Source organism: Trachemys scripta, chromosome 16 (genome assembly GCF_013100865.1).
Source record: "Trachemys scripta elegans isolate TJP31775 chromosome 16, CAS_Tse_1.0, whole genome shotgun sequence".
NCBI classification, from domain to species: Eukaryota; Metazoa; Chordata; order Testudines; family Emydidae; genus Trachemys; species Trachemys scripta.
Window position 1 is genome coordinate 10874118 of NC_048313.1, and position 17755 is coordinate 10891872.

Below are 17755 nucleotides of genomic sequence, written 5' to 3' on the forward strand. Positions count from 1 at the left end.
GAGGAGCGGGGAGAGGAAGGGGGGGGCTGAGATCCCCTCGGATTTACCGCTGCCCCCTCCCGTGGGGACCCTCCATCCTCTCCAGCCCTTCCCCCCTTTCTCTCTAGAGAGCAACGAGCAACATCCAGGGTGACCCTCCCCCCCCTTTCCCTCAAATCCCTGAGAAGGTCTCTGTTCTCCTCCCCCCGATTGTGTCCCATTTTCTGTCCTCTTTGCCAATGTCCAGTTCAAATCTCAGGTTTGGGGTGTTTCCCCCCCATTTTTACCTGCAGTGATTTGTCCTTGTTTAGGTGGGAAATTGTTCCCCTGAGTGATTTCTGAACTGGGAAGAGGGTTAATGGGCAGAGGCTGGGAGAGCCCTGAGACAGGGACACCGCTGGGCTGGGCTGGGCCGGGGGGCCACTCTCTGCTGGCAACAGGGCATGGAAAGGCCCAGGAAGGGAAGGGAGGAGCAAGTGTCCCCCATGGAGACTGCCCAGTCCTAGCTACTTCCCCCCCCCCACCCTGCCCAACCCAGCAGCCCACCCCCCCACCTACTGCTAGTCACATTCCCAAACCCCACAGCCAGTGACCTTCTGACTCTAGCCCCACTCCTTTCCCCTGTGAAAGCGACATCACCCAGGGCTCTGCTGGCCATGTGAATGTGAGGCAAGAAGAATCCATCCCATTCTATTGTTGATTCAATATCTCTATATAATCCCTTCAAATTTCCCATCTTTTCTCTTGAACGGTTGAATGGTGATATAAAATCTCCCCACATGTTGGTGCTTATCCCTTATATTGGCAAATATTTAGTTTGTGCCCCATTTTCTCCTCAGTTCTGAAATACTGACATCAAATTCTTGAAAATCTTCCCGCTTTTCTCCCCAGGTGTCTGACTAAGATCAGGGCTCTTATCATACTGTGCATGACTCAGGCCTTGCCTGAGATCATGTCCCCCAGTGTGCCAGGCACTGCACAAATCCTGACCGAGTTTGGGGCACTGGTTGTGCCAGGAACTGCACAGACGCCTACAGAGAACAGGGACTTTGTTGTGCAGGGCTCTGCACAGACACTGACCAAGATCAGGATCCCCGTTGTGACAGGTGCTGAACAGACACCAAGGGTATCTCTACCCTGCCATGAAGAACCCACAGCTGGCCCATGCCAGCTGACTCAGGCTCACAGGGCTCAGGTGAAGGGGCTGTTTAATTGCAGTGTAGATGTCTGGGCTAGGGCTGGAGCAAGGCTGTAGGACCCTGCAAGGTGGGAGGGTGCCAGACCTTGGGCTGCAGCCAAAGCTGGAACATCAACACCACAATTAAACAGCCCTGTAGCCTGAGCTGTGTGAGCCCAAGTCAGAAGGCACGAGCCAGCCATCAGTGTCTAACTGCAGTGTAGACATGCCCACAGTGACAGAGTCCTTGCTCCAAAAAGCTCAGAGGCTAAATAGGGAAATAGTGGGAGGCTGCTCTCCATTTTACAGATGGGGAAACTGAAGCTCAAAGAGCTGAAGTAATTTGCTCAAGTTTGTATGAAGAATTTGGGGCAAAACTGGAAACTGAACCCAGATTGTTTGAATTCTTGCCTCTCCCCTTAATCCCAAGCCAAGCTTGTGAGTGTATAGCGTTGTTTTGGTCTGAGTGTTTGCATTGCATTGGCTTCCAAGGGAGGTTGTGGAATTTCCTTCACTGGAGGTCTTTAAGATCAGGTTAGAGATGCACCAGTCTGGGAATGTCTAGGGATACTTGGTCCTGACTCATCACAGGAGGCTTGAGTATACGACCTCTCAGGATCCCTTCCATGCCTACACTGAAATAATTCTCTTTTGTGCTGTGTCCTGTTCTATGCTGAGCTTTTTTGCATGGTGCCATTTGGAACTGTGATTGCACCATGTTGTGTTGCATAGTTTTATGGTGCATTGTTTTGCCTCAGCATGTTTGGTGCCTGTGTTGTGTTGATTTGAGATGAGCTCTTTTTCATTGTGTAATATTGTCCCAGGTTGTGCGTTAGCATTGTATTTTCCTTAGTATTGTCATTTTATGCTGTGGTGAGGTGTTTTTTATTTATTTATTTATTTATTTTCTCTGAATTGGCTGACATGTTGTGTTTCATACGTATATATTTCATAGCATCATAGAAATGTAGTGCTGGACAGGACCTCAAGATGTTATCAAGTCCAGCTCTCTCTACTGATGCAGGACCAAGTATATGTAGATTGTCTCCGACAGAGGTTTGTCCTACCTGTTCTTAAAAACTTCCAGGGAAAGAGACTCCACAGCCACCCTTGTAAGACTATTCCAGAGCTGAATCACCTTAGCTCTGGGGACACCACACAGATTTGAGTGGTGAGCAGCTCTGGAGAGAGAGGAGACCCCAGTGACTGCGCAGCTGTAAAGAGACTAAATTTGGGAGGAGAAATATTGACGTGTCCAAGGTCACCCAGGTGATCCGTGACAGAGCTAGAAATAGATCCCAGTTCTAGTGCCACAGTATTGCTGTTTTGGGTACTCAAGGTCTCTGCCGCACTGGTGTTTTAGGGACTGGTGCAAACCCTTAGTATAGACAGAATTTACACTAGTGCACTCTGATTGGCACTGGTGCATTATATCCCAGTTTGAAGGCTTGCGGGGGGTGGGGGTGGGGAGGTATGACAGTGACCTGTCTGAGGCCTGGGGCTGGCTGAACAGTGCAGCTGGTAATGGAGGGGCAGAAGTGAGTGCTGGAGGCATGAGCCAGGAGCACAGCCCCACAGGACTGGACACTGACTTCTCCTGACCCAGGACACACACCCCCAGCTGTGTGCAGGGACTGCAGCTGAGCTGCCCTGCCAAGACAGCCTGTACATCCATGGACAAACCACCTCTTCCTGCAGTCTAAGACAATGGGGTCTGGGGACCTTTCCAAGCTGCGGGTGACGAGGCTCTGGCGTTCATAGAATCATAGAATATCAGAGTTGGAAGGGACCTCAAGAGGTCATCTAGTCCAACCCCCTGCTCAAAGCAGGACCAATTCCCAGCTAAATCATCCCAGCCAGGGCTTTGTCAAGCTGGGCCTTAAAAACCTCCAAGGAAGGAGACTCCACCACCTCCCTAGGTAACGCATTCCAGTGTTTCACCACCCTCCTAGTGAAATAGTTTTTCCTGATATCCAACCTGGACCTCCCCCACTGCAACTTGAGACCATTGCTCCTTGTTCTGTCATCTGCCACCACTGAGAACAGCCGAGCTCCATCCTCTTTGGAACCCCCCTTCAGGTAGTTGAAGGCTGCTATCAAATCCCCCCCTCATTTTTCTCTTCTGGAGACTAAACAATCCCAGTTCCCTCAGCCTCTCCTCATAAGTCATGTGCTCCAGACCCCTAATCATTTTTGTTGCCCTCCGCTGGACTCTTTCCAATTTTTCCACATCCTTCTTGTAGTGTGGGGCCCAAAACTGGACACAGTATTCCAGATGAGGCCTCACCAATGTCGAATAAAGGGGAACGATCACGTTCCTCGATCTGCTGGCAATGCCCCTACTTATACAGCCCAAAATGCCGTTAGCCTTCTTGGCAACAAGAGCACACTGTTGACTCATATCCAGCTTCTCGTCCACTGTGACCCCTAGGTCCTTTTCAGCAGAACTGCTACCTAGCCATTCGGTCCCTAGTCTGTAGCAGTGCATGGGATTCTTCCGTCCTAAGTTCTGAGAGGCCTGGCTCACAGCTTAGCTCCAGATCAACCCAGCTAAGGGCACCAGACTTTGCCACACATGCTATTGCACAAGGGCTCCCTCTGCTTACTGTGGTGGCCAGTTACTAACCCTGGTCCCTAAGTGTCTGCCAATAACCCGAGACCCTGGGCCTTGGCTACCATGGCCTGTGGCCCTGCCGAATCCTGGGGCTGACCCTTGAGTGCTAAACTGGGGCCAATCGCTGTTGAGGGGAGGCTCACCAGGCTCTCCCCTGGGCGTGAGGGGCAGAGGTGCTGGATCTGCGGGTGCCTCACTGCGCGTGCCCTCCTGCTGCCCTAGCTCCGTGAGCCCCAGCAGCACTGGGGGTGAGGGCAGCAGGGTCAGCCTGTCGAGGCTGTTGCATGTGAGGTCTGCAGATGCTTGAGGGGTGTTTATTGAGGGGTGTGGAGCTGCATCATGCTCTCTGGGTATTTCCTCAACCCTCTGCTTCCCCCACAATAGCTGGCTGCTCCCAGCCAGGCTGCCTCATTCCCATCTCCCTCTCCCAGCAGGGGGAAGAACCCAGCCCCGCTGGGCTGCTCAGGCCAGTGTCCTGTCCCCTCCCCCAAATGCAGTGAGCACTGAGTCTGACTCTGAGGGCAGTGCATGAGAGCGCAGAGGGAAGTAACCCCTCAGCTGTTTCACCCCAGGATGAGGTCATGTGGCAGCTGGCTGGTTTCTCAGGGTTAATGAGGAGGTGTGGTGGGAGGCTGCACCAAGGTAACTATCTTCTGGGAGCTTCTCCGTGGAATAAACCCAACCTGCCCAGCCTCTCTGATGCCAGCCAATCTCCCTGACCCTCAGCATGCCCCACAGCCCTACTACTGTCTTTGACCCCCCAGGGGATGGAGTGGGACAGAGGACTGGGGGGAAGCTGCAGTGGAAACAGGCTAAGAGGCAGAGAGCCTGGTAGTGACTCAAGCAGGGTGTGGATGAGACGTGAGTGGGGAGCGGGGGAGGATTCTGTCTTGGTGCAGAGGGAGAAGGTGGAATTCCTGTAGGGGGAGGGTCTGTGGGTTAGGGTTAGCATAACTAATGTGTTCAGGTTCAGATGCACTTGTGCAGCCACTCTGGCTCCCCTAGACTTGTTGGGCCATACTCCATGTGGACAAGAGAGAAATGCAGATGTCCATATGTTCATAGGACGCCTTGCATGGCTGCAGAACCATTTATTTTCAGGTGCTTTGCAGTAGGGCCAAGAAGCCCTAGCCTGGGGACAAGGCCCTGCTATGCCAGCCCCTGCTGTATGGTAACAAGGTAGTCCCTGCCCTGAGAGCTCACGATCTGCATGTGAATACTCATGGAGCACTCAGCCAGGAGCCGTAGCTGGGGGAAGGCCACCTTTCACAGCTGCTGCGGTTCTGTGGCATGGGACTTCACACCTCCACCAGGGAGGTTCCCCTCCTCCACACACCTCCCCTCTTGAATGCACCTGTCCCCAGTTGCCATCTGTGGTGAACGATATTTGTAAAACGCTTTTACACCACTTCTCCTGCGAGGAAGAGCTGGTGACTCCTCAAGCAAGCTGGGGATAGAACCCAGGAGTCCTGGCAAAACCCAGGCAAAAGCCTTACTGAAGTGGATGAGATTCTTAGTGACTTGAAAACTAGGGACATGCTATATATTGCCAGCCTCCTAGGCTGTTTCCCATGAGTCCCAGCCCCCCACCCCACTCATCCCATACAACTTAGGGATCTGGGGCAAAAATCAGTACTTGGTCCTGCTAGTGTGAAGGCAGGGGGCTGGACTCGATGACCTTAGGGGAGAGGGATAGCTCAGTGGCTTGAGCACTGGCCTGCTAAACCCAGGGTTGTGAGTTCAATCCTTGAGGGAGCCATTTAGGGATCTGGGGCAAAAATCTGTCTGGGGATTGGCCCTGCTTTGAGCAGGGGGTTGGACTAGAGACCTCCTGAGGTCCCTTCTAACCCTGATAGTCTATGATTTAATGCAGCAGGGGCATTTGCTGGAACTACTGCTATCTGCTGCCAATTCGCAGCTCAGACTTCCTGTGTGCCCTTGAGCAAGTCACTGAATCTCTCTGCAGCTCAATTCCCCAGCTATAGAATTGGGACCTGGCTTTGGCTGGGTGTGTCACTCACTGTGTCTGCAACACCCAGCTCAGCAGGGGCCTCCTGAGGCATCCGCTTGCTACCATAATATTCATCTAATTATAACAATACCAGTGTGGGAGGCAAGTGCTGATTTGGGCTAAAAATGCCAAGAATTCAGCAGGATGTAGGAACTGAGTTTTATTGATGAGTTGGGATTTCATAGCCTCATTTGATGCGTCTCTCATAAGCATCTTGTGTCTTCCCTACTGGGTTTCTTGGCGTCACGGCAGCCTCCCGGTTTTACTGAGAAGGTTTCAATCACTTTTATCCAGACAGCAGGCAAAGCGGGACGGGGAGGTCTGAACGCAGCCTCTCTGCCAGGAGAAATACTCTGCGGTTGCGCATGTCAATTGTTGGCAATGACCTCCGCAATCCAGGACACGTAGTTACACACTGTGGTATAGACGCCAGGGTAATTCTTCTGGGCACACCCGATGCCCCAGGACACCACTCCCGTCAACTCTCCATTATAGACCACTGGCCCACCGGAGTCTCCCTGCAGGGAACAAAGAGTTGTGCAGGTCCCTTCATGGCACTAGAACAGAGGTGGGCAAACTACGGCCCGTGGGCACATCAGGCCCGTGGGACTGTCCTGGCCAGCCCCTGAGCTCCTGACCGGGAAGGCTACCCCCGGACCCTCCCCCACTGTCCCCCCTGCCACGCCGCTGCGCAAGCAGCGCTCTGGGCAGCGGGATTGCATGCTCCTGGAGAGCAGTGCGGCAGAGTGTCTGGCTCCCGCCGGGCAGCGCAGCTGCCAGACATGCTGCTCTGAGCAGCATGGTAAGGGGGCCAGGGCTGGGGTTGGATAAGGGGCGGAGGTTCAGGGGGGAGGCGGTCAGGGGACGGGGATGGAGAATGGTGAGGGGGGGGTTGGATAAGCGTGGGAGTCCCGGGGGGCCTGTCAGGGGTGGGGGTGTGGATAGAGGTCGGGGGGCAGTCAGGGGACTGGAAGCAGGGGGGGTTGGATAAGGGGTGGGGTCCCAGGGGGCGGTTAGGGGACAAAGAGCAGGGGGGGTTGGCTGGGTCAGGGGCAGTCAGGGAGTGGGAAGTGGGAGGGGGTGGATGGGGGCAGGGACCAAGCTGTTTGGGGAGGCACAGCCTTCCCTACACGGCCCTCCATACAGTTTTGCAACCTCAATGTGGCCCTCGGGCCAAAAATTTTGCCCACCCCTGCATTAGAATCTGACAAGAGAACTATGCGCAAGCGACTAGGAGTCACCGCTTAGGGCTGGACGTGGCTGTCAGTCAGCCGAGGTCCAGGTGATGTTGGTAACAGTGGGAAGACCTGCCCATCGCAGGCCCCCCATCCTTCTCCTTCACACATGCCCTCGCTGGGACATCCCAGCACCAGCCAAGTGCTAGGGTGGGAAGTGCCAGACCACATCACAGGAACCGACAGAGTCAAAGGAGACTGAATCAACTTGCCCGAGGCACAGGGGCCAGTGCACAGCCCAGGGGCCGTGTACATTAGGGGGTTAGTCAGAGTTCTTTGGTGCCTAGGCCCTGGGCTAGAGCAGAATTTTAGGGCTTTTCCTAGAAACTGTAGGTCAGACATGACTGTTGGTGTGGATTTATTGTCTAGCAAGTGAGCGTGACCTCTCTGCAGAGCGGCAAACTGGGGTAAGGTGTCCTCCTTGGAACGGACATAACCTCCTAAGCATATTCATGCACATACATATCCCTGTGCACAGGGCCAATGAGATGGGCGGGGGGGAAGCCGGTACAAATTACCAGGGCCCAGCTTCCCCGGTTCCCCCCCCCCGCCCCCCGTCAGCCCTGTTTAGCCAGTCTGCCCTTGCTGGGGGGCCCGAAAAAAATTTTTCACCGGGGCCTGAACCCGCTCGCAGGCACTAGTAATACACACATCTATACTAGCACACAGACACCCCTGTGCACACACACTTACACACACCACCTTCTGTAAATAGTAATGTGTACAAAGCCCTTGACATACACACCTCTCTGCACAAACCCGCCCACATGCCTCTGCACACATGAACACCCTATCACTCGCATGCGTGCACACACACAGACACCTGGCTCCACTGAGAGGAAATATCCCAGAAACGTGCACGTGCACCCTATAATGATGCCAATGACATCATGATCACCTGATCCTGACATCCCCAAGACACATGTCTAGAGCTCATTGTCCTTGTACTTGCAAAACCCAAGCATGGCGATCGCTTGCCATGTAGTGAGGAAACAGCATTCGCTTTGGACCCCAGGGCAGCTGAATGAAAGGCAACCTCCCCACACACCACAAACCTAACCAGCCACTCCCTCCATACCTGACAAGAGTCCTTGCCCCCTTCTATGTAGCCAGCACAGAACATGTTCGTGGTGATGCGACCAGGGTAGGCGGCACGGCAGGCAGAGTCAGAGAGGATGGGCACATTCAGACACTGTAGGGCATCCGGGTACTGAACTGGGGAGGTGAGAGAATGGGGATAAATGGGGATCGAATGCCACAGACTATTCAAAGGCAGGGAAGCACCCGTCAGATTCCCCGTCACCCATGTCGGTGTAAATCAGGAGTAACCCCATTGGAGTTGTTATAAGTCAGGATTATTGCTGATGACCCCTCCCCCTTGCAGATGCTCCCTGAGCTGAAGTTGTCTCACTGTATCTTACCCCCAGATGTGAGGAGGTTCCCCCAGCCAGAGACCAGGCACTCTGTCCCTGGCACAGGGCAGCTGCTGGAGATGGGGATTGGCTGCACGTAGGCACCGAACCGGGCCGGCTGGGCTAGCTTCACCAGCATGATGTCATTATTCATGGTGCGTTGGCTGTACTGGGGGAACTGGATGGCTTTGGCCACTTGGATATGCTGCTCAGTGCCCTCGTCTGCACTGGTGTCATGCTCCCCGAGATGAGCCACCAGGGTACTGGGCCTGCAGGGAACAGCCATCGAGTCACAGAAATGCAGGGACCTCGAGAAGTCATCACATCCAGCCTCCTGCACTGAGGCAAGACCAAGTAACCCTAAACCAGCCCTGATTCGTGTTTGTTCAGCCCGTTCTTCAACCTTCCATTGATGGGGACTCCACACCCTCCCTTGGAGCCTGTTCCGGTGCCTAACTACCCCGAGAGTTCGAAGGTTTTCATAATATCTAAGATAAATCTGCCTTGCTGCTGATTACACACATCGCTGCTTGTCCTACCTTCAGTGGACAGGGAGAACTGATCCCTGGCTTCTTTATAACAGTTGTTTTAGCCTCTCCTCAGAAGTCAGGTTTTCTAAACCTTTGATCATTTTTGTTGCTGTCCTCTGGACTCTCTCCAGCTTGTCCACATCTTTGCTAAAGTGCGGCACCCAGCTTGGGACCCACTTCATCAGCTGAGGCCTCCCCGGTTCCAAGTCAAATGGCCCATGACCTCCTTTGTCTGACATGCAACACTCCTGCTAATACACCCTTGAATCAACTGCATCACAGTGTTTCCCATGGTTCAGTTGCTTGGGACCATGGTAAGACTTAAGGCCCCCACATAACACCCACAAGGCCTGGGTCCCACTGAAGACTTTCTTCCTACCCAAAGGGGACTGTGCCTTGTGCTAGGACAGGGATGAATCCTCCCAAACTGCACCCGTCTACTCACGTTTTGTAGCAATGAGCTGCTGAGACGATCCACCACTCATTGATGAGTGACCCCCCGCACCAGCGGTAGCCTGAGCCGTACGTGAAATAGACCTGCCAGGGCTGGGAGTGGGGCGAGCACTCGTATCCACCTATTATCTTATCATCATCCTCCAGCTGTGAGGCCGCTGCAAGGCAAAGGGGATGGATGGGGATTAGCCTGGGGGAGTTAGAACAAGGAGAAAGGAGAGGCCAGTGCGGAGAGCAGTTACCTGTGGCGCTCAGCAGAAGAGCGAACAAGACGATCTCCATGGTGCCAGGCTGAGCTGGGCACAAGAATGGGGTGGGTTTATACAAGATGAACTGTCCACATGATCCAACAGCTGTCAGTGATTAGGGACTGAATTTAGAAACAAAACCACATCTGTCTCTCCAGGTAAATAACTGTCTGCTCCACCTGCTGCGTTCCCTTGGGGAGGGGTTTGCTGCAGAGGAGGGAACTGGGGCTAAAAATAGTTCAGGGCACGACCTGCTTCCTATGCCATTTGGGTGAAATTCGCCCAGTGCAACTCAACCTTTAACATGGGCTGGAAGTGATAAATAGGCATTGGGCATGTCAAATCCACAGCCCAAGGCTTGGCAGCCCACGTAAGGCCTCCGAATAGGGGGCTTCCATGGGAATGAATGGTGAGGAAATGCAGGGCTTTTTTATTAATGTGCTGGACTGGGACTCAGTGCTCCTTGATAGAGCTGGTCAGGAATTTTCCAATTCAACTTTTGTTGTTGTTGGAAAATGCCAATTGATCAAAACAGAAACTGTTTGTGAAACAGTGTCGGGTTTGATGGAACACTCACTGTGACGGGTTCAATCACAGAGAACCCCTTGGGACTGTCACCTGATGTGCTGAAACTACCTCTGAGCCCGTCTTCCCTGCCAGCTTGGAACTCCAGAACCTTGCCTTGTTGAGCCAGACACACTAGCCTGCTGCAACACAGACCCAGGGTCTGAACCACCTCCCCAAAGCTGCAGACTTAACTGAAAACAGTTCAGCAAGTACTCCTGTCTCCAGCACCCAGACCCCAGTTCCCAATGGAATCCAAATCCCAAACAAATCCATTTTACTCTGTATAAAGCTTATACACGGTGGGTAAACTCATAAATTGTTCGCCCTCTACGACACTGATAGAGAGAGATGCACAGTTGTTTGCTCCCCCAGATATTAATCACTTACTCTGGGTTAATTAATAAACAAAAATGATTTTATTAAGCATAAAAAGTAGGATTTAAGTGGTTTCAAGTAATAACAGACAGAACAAAGTAAGTTACCAAGCAAAATAAAACAAAACCTGCAAGTCTAAGCCTAATACATTAAGAAACTGAATACAGGTAAATCTCACCCTCAGAGATGTTCCAATAAGTTTCTTTCACAGACTAGACTCCTTCCTAGTCTGAGCCCAATCCTTTCCTGGTACACTCTGTCCCTGGCAGAACAAGCTCTAATCAGTGTTTGATTTTCCAGTGAGTGACCCTGGGTGGTGGTGGTATTATTGGGATTATTGGGCCACCTTCTCTTTCATTTAATTGTTAGCATATTAAACATTGTTAAATGCATCTCCAAAGGGCTGACCTGAACCACCCTCCTCCTACATGGGGAAAATAAACACCAATGGGACATGGGCACAAACCCACTCACTATGCAGAGAATTCACCATCTCTTGTGACTTACAGAGCAAAGTGTGTTTCTTTCTGCATCGGTATGGAATGAGGCTTGTAAATTGCCATTCAATGCAGAGTGCACTGCGCTCATGCAGCTAGTCCTAGTCAGATACTTTAATTTACAGGGCACTGTTGTTATTATTTTGTAGTGCAGAAGCACCTACAGATCCCACCTAGGTGGACAGCTCTTTGTGCTGGGTGCTGTACAAGTGCAATCAGTAAGGCACGGTCAAGGGGTGAGTGAGAGAGGGATCATGCCAGGGAGTGAATGTTTTAATGTTAGCTAAACAAACCCTTTCAACCCTATTGAAATGAAACATTTTACCCTTTACTTTCAACAGGGTCCTTTTCATATTTCCAAACTGGAATATTTCAGAATACTTTGTTCCATGAAAAATGTAGATTTAGACTTTTTGTCCCAATTGGAGACAGAAATTCCTGTGCATACCCCAGGAGGCATCCCCGTTTGAGTCACAGATACAGAGCACTGCATCACATCACAGTGCCATGTTTGTTCCAGTTACATACCTCCAGAAGCTGCAGGGGGCCCACAGACCCAGTGGCCAGTGCCAGCAGGCACCCAACAGTGTACACCAAAGTCTACAATTACAAATCCCTGGGTACACCAGGCCATGGCTTATAAGTAGGAGCAAGGCAACTCCCAGGGTGGCAGTGTTGGGCAAAGTGCAGTGAATCCTTAAAAGTAATTTAAACAACAGTAAGTGTTCAGAGCACAGGTGTCCATCATGTGCCATGTGAATCCCTGAATAACTTCAGGCCCATGCCAGAGGCTGCTGCATCCGCTAAGGACTTCATCAGCCTGCCATTTAAGCAACATGTAGAGGAATGAGGCAGTTCATGCCTACACCCCCACACACATACACACTATTCATGCATGCGGCACAGATATGGACTCACCCACATGCACGCCCTGCAGATATATCAGCCATATGTGCATTGTGTGTACATGTGTGCATGCACGCACACACATGATGCGCCCTCATCTAAACACACTGGCACAGAGGCACACTAGGGAAAAGTGCAGAGCTGTTTGCATGCGAACCTTGCCCCATCGTCCAGCACAGGAGAGAGGCTGAGAACACAACCCTTCTCCCCAAGGGATAGAGGGCTTGGACGGAGTGTGAGGCCTGGCAGTACTGTGCATTGCACCTCTCCTGCACTGCATCTTGCTCTCCGACGCGTCAGTGCCGCTCTGGCTGTCCTGCTTGTGCAGGAAACTGAAACCTGCATAAATGATGGGCTGGGGCTGGGGTGGAGAGGTGCCCAAATAAAGGCTGGGTTGGGGCTGGGTCACATCTGCTGGATTCCTGCTCACTGGGTGCAAAGTCCCCAGAAGCGCCTGCCTCCCTTTCCCCACAACCTGAAGTCTCTGACCTGTAATTATCCTGGTGTGTTACAACCTAAATCGTCCTACCAGACCCATGCTGCTACACCCTAAATCTTCCCCTCTGGTCTCCACATGTTGCAGTTTAAATCTCCCCCCACCCAGTCACCTGTGTTACACCCTAAAGTTTCCCTCTAGCTATACTAGTGATTCACAGAGAGGAACATGAGTGATTAGAGAAGATGTAGGGTGCATTACCCTACGTTATATTTCTAGTCCCCTATGTTTCACCGCAGTTACCCCGACTAGTTGTTCCATCTGCATCTCACCGTAAATCTTCTGAGTTACCTCCACTGTGCTAATCCTAATGCTTTGCCTGTAACAAACCATTTTGCCCTAAATCTCTCCCTTATCCCCAGAATTCAGCCTACATTTCCTCTTTAGTGACCTCAGTAATTTTCCTATTTATCACTTTGTGAGTCACCCAGAATCACCATCCCATTCACAAGGGGGACTTGCATACAAAAAAAAAGTGTTGGGGGAAGGGTCTGGGTATTTATGTGCATGTATCGCTCTGTGTGGATATTGAGATTGGGTTTGTATGTGTAAGACTGCATGGGGTGTGTATGCAGGTGGGGGTGAGTGTTTGGCTATTTGTGGATGAGTTTTTATGGGCATGTATGTGGGGATGTATGGCTCTTGGTGTGCAAGGCTTTGTGTGTGTGTATGTTTGTGTGTTTAGCTAGGGTTACCATATTTCAACAATCAAAAAAGAGGACGGGAGGAGCCCCGCCCTAACCCCGCCCCCGTCCTGTCCTAGCCCCGCCCCCGTCCTGTCCTAGCCCCGCCCCTGCCCCTTCCATTCCCTCCCACTTCCTGCCCCCTCAGAACTCCCAACCCTCCCCCCCACTCCTTGTCCCCTGACTGCCCCCCAGGACTCCACCCCCTCCCTAAGCCTCCCTGCCTCTTGTCCCCTGACTGCCTCCTCCTGAGACCTTCCCCACATCCTAACTGGCCCCCTAGGACCCTACCCCCTACCTATCCCCTGACTGCCCCAACCCTTAGCCACACCCCCACCCCCTGACAGCCCCCCCCCAGAACTCCTGACCCATCTAAACCCCTCTGCTCCCTGTCCCCTGACTGCCCCCTCCTGGGACCCCTGCTCCTAACTGCCCTCCAGAACCCCACCCCCTACCTAAGCCTCCCTGTTCCTTGTCCCCTAACTGCCCCCTCCTGAGACCCCCCCACCTGTACCCTGACTGCCCAAAACCTTACACCCCCAACCCCCAGACAGCCCCCCCCGAACTCCTGACCCATCCAACCCTCCCCCCTGCTCCCTGTCTCTTGATTACCCCCCCCCCAGAACCTCCCTGTCGCTTCTCTGACCCCCGGCCCCCTTACTGTGCTGCAGAGCAGCACGCTCCACAGCGGGGGAGGGCAGCAGGCTGGGAGCTCCAGACGAACGGCCTGCGATCTGTGAGTGCAGGGAGGAAGGAGGGAGGGAGGGGGAGGAGGGGAGTGGTGTCAAGTTTCAGGAGGGAGGAGGGGGAAGTGCAAGCAGGGCTCTGGCTCTGGCTCTGGCTGTCGGAGCACCGGCTGCTTTGTAAGCGCCCGCACGCTCTGCATGGGAGGGGGGAGGAGGGGAAGTCCGGACATTGACAAATTCCCCCCGGACGCTATTTTTAACCTGAAAAAGCCGGACATGTCCGGGGGAATCCGGACGAATGGTAACCCTAGTTTAGCTCAATGTGCCTTTGCAGTTTTACTGTGGATAAATCTCTGCATTAAGCATCTTCATATAACTTTCATATGACTTTGTCATACAACTTTGTATCAGATCCTTATATAGAAAACTTTGTCTTGAGCTTTGGTATAATGTTATAGCCCCTCCGGATAGTTAAAGTAGAAGAAAAATGTCTTTTTGCTAGGAGTAGAACAAGATCTTCCCCCCCTTTTAATCAATTGCCCTGTTGAATGAATGAGGTGTGGATGAGCAAGGCATGGAAGGCAGCACCTCCAGACAGCTGCAACTGTTGGAGAGGGGCTGGGAGCCAGACCCAAGGACAATAAAACAATCGAGTGGGCTTACTAAAGAAGATCAGACATATTGACGGCCTCGGGGGGAGGGGAGGGGAGGGGCGTTAGAAGCAAGCACCTTCTTTTGGAAACACCCTCTTTGAACAGCATTGGGACAACCCCCAGAGAGAAGCAGCACAAAGGACCAATGGACACAGACACAGATTTTGAATCTGGTACAGATTGGCATGAGCGGGAAGCTGCTATAAATTTGAGGTGGCTTGCAGAGGACCCCGGGTCTCGTCTTGTCAACATGGGAGCATCGATCTGGATCGGCAGAAGCCCGGCTCCACCCCGTCCCCCATCTAACTCACCTGGCCAGTGAAGTTAAGGGGAGCAACTAGTTGGTGTCAACAACAAGACGGAGTGTGCTTGTGTGTGTGTGTGTAAGTGCATGAGTGTAAGATGGGACCCCTGTAACGAGTGCGTACTGAGGACCTGCGGGGTAGGCCGTCGCTACGCGCAGCTCCTGCGACGTCTAATGGTCTCGGACACTATCCGATGGTCCCAAGACATTTATACAGAGCACATCACCGGCCACCGCCAATACCGAGAGTGAGCCAGCGTGACTCCGCGCACCCACAATGAGGAAGAGACCTGAAGACTTCCTCTGTTGGACCCTATCCCCTGAACCCTGAACCCACCGAACCGAACTGAACTCCACCATATGAGGGTCATCCTATCCTCATTACCCGGCCCACTTATTTATACCGATGATTGCCTGTAACTCCTATATGAGTGATGTACCCTCACTGCTTGATTCATTCACTTTGTACCCCTCCATTGGGGATATTGCAGACTGTATGTGTTATGTGCTATCCAACGTCAAAATACTAACATCCCCCTATACTCTGTATGTTACCCCCGATGACTAATAACTGAAGTTTCAACACTCTGTATCATCCATTTTTAAACATTTTCTAATAAAATTTTATATCTCATATGCATATGATACAGTGTTGATTGATACATGTATTACCAATAAATGTGGTGCTTTGCCTTATTCCCCCTGAAAAGATCTTGTGTAGTACTTTAAGTACAAAATTAGCACTGATCACTCAACCCCTTAATGTACAGATGGGCCCATCCCAAACCCCGCAGTGGCAGCTAGTTTCAAACAGGGAGGAAACTTAGGCGCTAGAACAAGTTTGCAGTATGACCTTTTCCACTCCCAGCTCTTGGAGGGAGTGGGGTCCAGTCAGTCGGAACAGGAGGGGGCTGGGAGGTAGGATGCCTGATGCTTGGGTGGAGTGGGTTCTAATGGTTAGAGTGAAGGGGGCTGGGACCCAGGACGCCTGGGTTCTATTCTCAACTTAGTGGAGAATGAGGGGGGAGGCAGGAGTTGTGGGTTCTGTTCCTCTGTCTGCAGCTTACTCCTTCTCACGTGCCATCGCTGTGCCTCAGTTTCCTCCCAATATCTGAAGACAGGGATAATGGGACAGGAGGTGCAGTTATAATTAAGACTCTGAGTGAGCCCCATACACGCCAAGTTCTGTGTCACTCACAGATCCACACACACAGCAGTGAATGGAGCCAGGCAAGGGAATTTGCTTTATTGACTCTGTAAGCAGAAAAGTGTCAGCACGTGAACAAATATGAACATAGAGGAACCCGCTCGCTATCCTGGCTTGTCCCTGTAGGAATGGCAGTGGGGAGGGGATGGGGATGGGGATGGGGTGGACGGCAGCCTATGTTATTGCTCCCCATGCCACCAATGGTAAACCTGGTCCTTCAGGATTTCTGTGTAGGTCCCTGCAGCCGATGTGGTTTTTTCGTAGATTTCCCTGGGAAGGAAAATGGAGGGGATGAGGAGACGCCACGTGAGAGGGCTGGACCCTAGTCCCGGCGGGATGGTCTGCACTATCAGCATCATTATTAAATACAGTCCATGGTTAGAGTAAAACCAGCACCAAATCCAGCCATGGAGCCCTGAAAATCACTGACACATGGGCCCTGCTTCCTAGGGTCCTGTCATGCCATTCGGGCAGCATAGAGGGGCTTCAGATAGGTGGGGACAGCTGTCTGTTAATGCGCCCTGCTCAGAGGACCTTCCCAAATGGGATAGAATGCCACGTTGGAGCCAAGCATCCATCTCTGCGTCCCAGGGCCCAGAGAGAGCCATGAAAAGAACATAACATAAGAACAGCAATACTGGCTCAGAGCAAAGGTCCATCTTCCTGTCTTCCGATAGTGGCCAATGCCAGGTGCCCCAGAGGGAATGAACAGAACAGGGAATCATCCAGTGATCCATCCCCCGTCGCCCATTTACAGCTTCTGGCAAACAGCAGCTAGGGACACCATCCCTGCCCATCCTGGCTAATAGCCACTGATGCACCTGTCCTCAATGAACTTATCTAGTTCTTTTTTGAACCTTGTTATAGTCTTGGCCTTCACAACCTCCTCTGGCAAGGAGTTCCACAGGTTGACTGTGTGTTGTGTGAAAAAATACTTCCTTTTGTTTGTTTTAAAACTGCTGCCTATTAATTTCATTTGTTGACTCCTAGTTCTTGTGTTATGAGAAGGAGTAAATAACACTTCCTTATTTACTTTCTCCACACCGGTCATGATTTTATAGACCTCTATCATATCCCCCCTTAGTCGTCTCTTTTCTAAGCTGAAAAGTCCCAGTCTTATTAATCTCTCCTCTTATGGCAGCCATTCCATACCCTTAATCATTTTTGTTGTCCTTTTCTGAACCTTTTCCAATTCCAAAATATCTTTTTTGAGATGGGGCAACCACATCTGCACACAGTATTCAAGATGTGGGCACATCATGGATTTATATAGAGGCAATATATTTTCTGTCTTATTATCTATCTCTTTCTTAATGATTACCAACATTTTGACTGCTGCTGCACATTGAGTGGATGTTTTCAGAGAACTACCCACAATGACTCCAAGATCTCTTTCTTGAGTGGTAACAACTAAGTTAGACCCCATTATTTTATATGTATAGTTGGGATTATATTTTCCAATGTGCATTATTTTGCACTTGTCAACATTGAATTTCATCTGCCATTTTGTTGCCCAATCACCCAATTTTGTGAGATCCCTTTGTAGCTCTTCACAGTCTGCTTGGGACTTAACTAGCTTGGGTAGTTTTGTATCATCTGCATATATTAAAGCAGCCACACCAGGGCCTAGGGTTACCATACGTCCGGATTTTCCCGGACATGTCCAGCTTTTGGGGGCTCAAATCCCCGTCCGGGGGGAAATCCCCAAAAGCCGGGCATGTC

At 51.7% G+C, this 17755-nt stretch overlaps 2 protein-coding genes across 2 annotated transcripts in view; both read right to left on the reverse strand.

The window, feature by feature from the left end:
* Window positions 1–5928: 5928 nt before the first annotated feature.
* Window positions 5929–10294, reverse strand: LOC117888852 (trypsin-like). Its single transcript, XM_034792627.1, has 5 exons — window positions 9654–10294; window positions 9404–9569; window positions 8438–8697; window positions 8095–8231; window positions 5929–6299 (listed from the first exon to the last, which is right to left on the reverse strand). Exons 1-5 carry the CDS (start codon window positions 9691–9693, stop codon window positions 6150–6152), a joined length of 753 nt encoding a protein of 250 aa, XP_034648518.1. The 5' UTR covers window positions 9694–10294; the 3' UTR covers window positions 5929–6149.
* Window positions 10295–16051: 5757 nt separating this feature from the next.
* Window positions 16052–17755, reverse strand: part of LOC117888853 (apolipoprotein C-II-like) — a 6646-nt gene continuing 4942 nt past the window's right edge. The window contains exon 5 of the mRNA XM_034792628.1: window positions 16052–16303. Coding sequence (XP_034648519.1) covers window positions 16213–16303 — 91 coding nt within the window. The 3' untranslated portion in view covers window positions 16052–16212. The remainder of the gene's footprint in view (window positions 16304–17755) is intronic.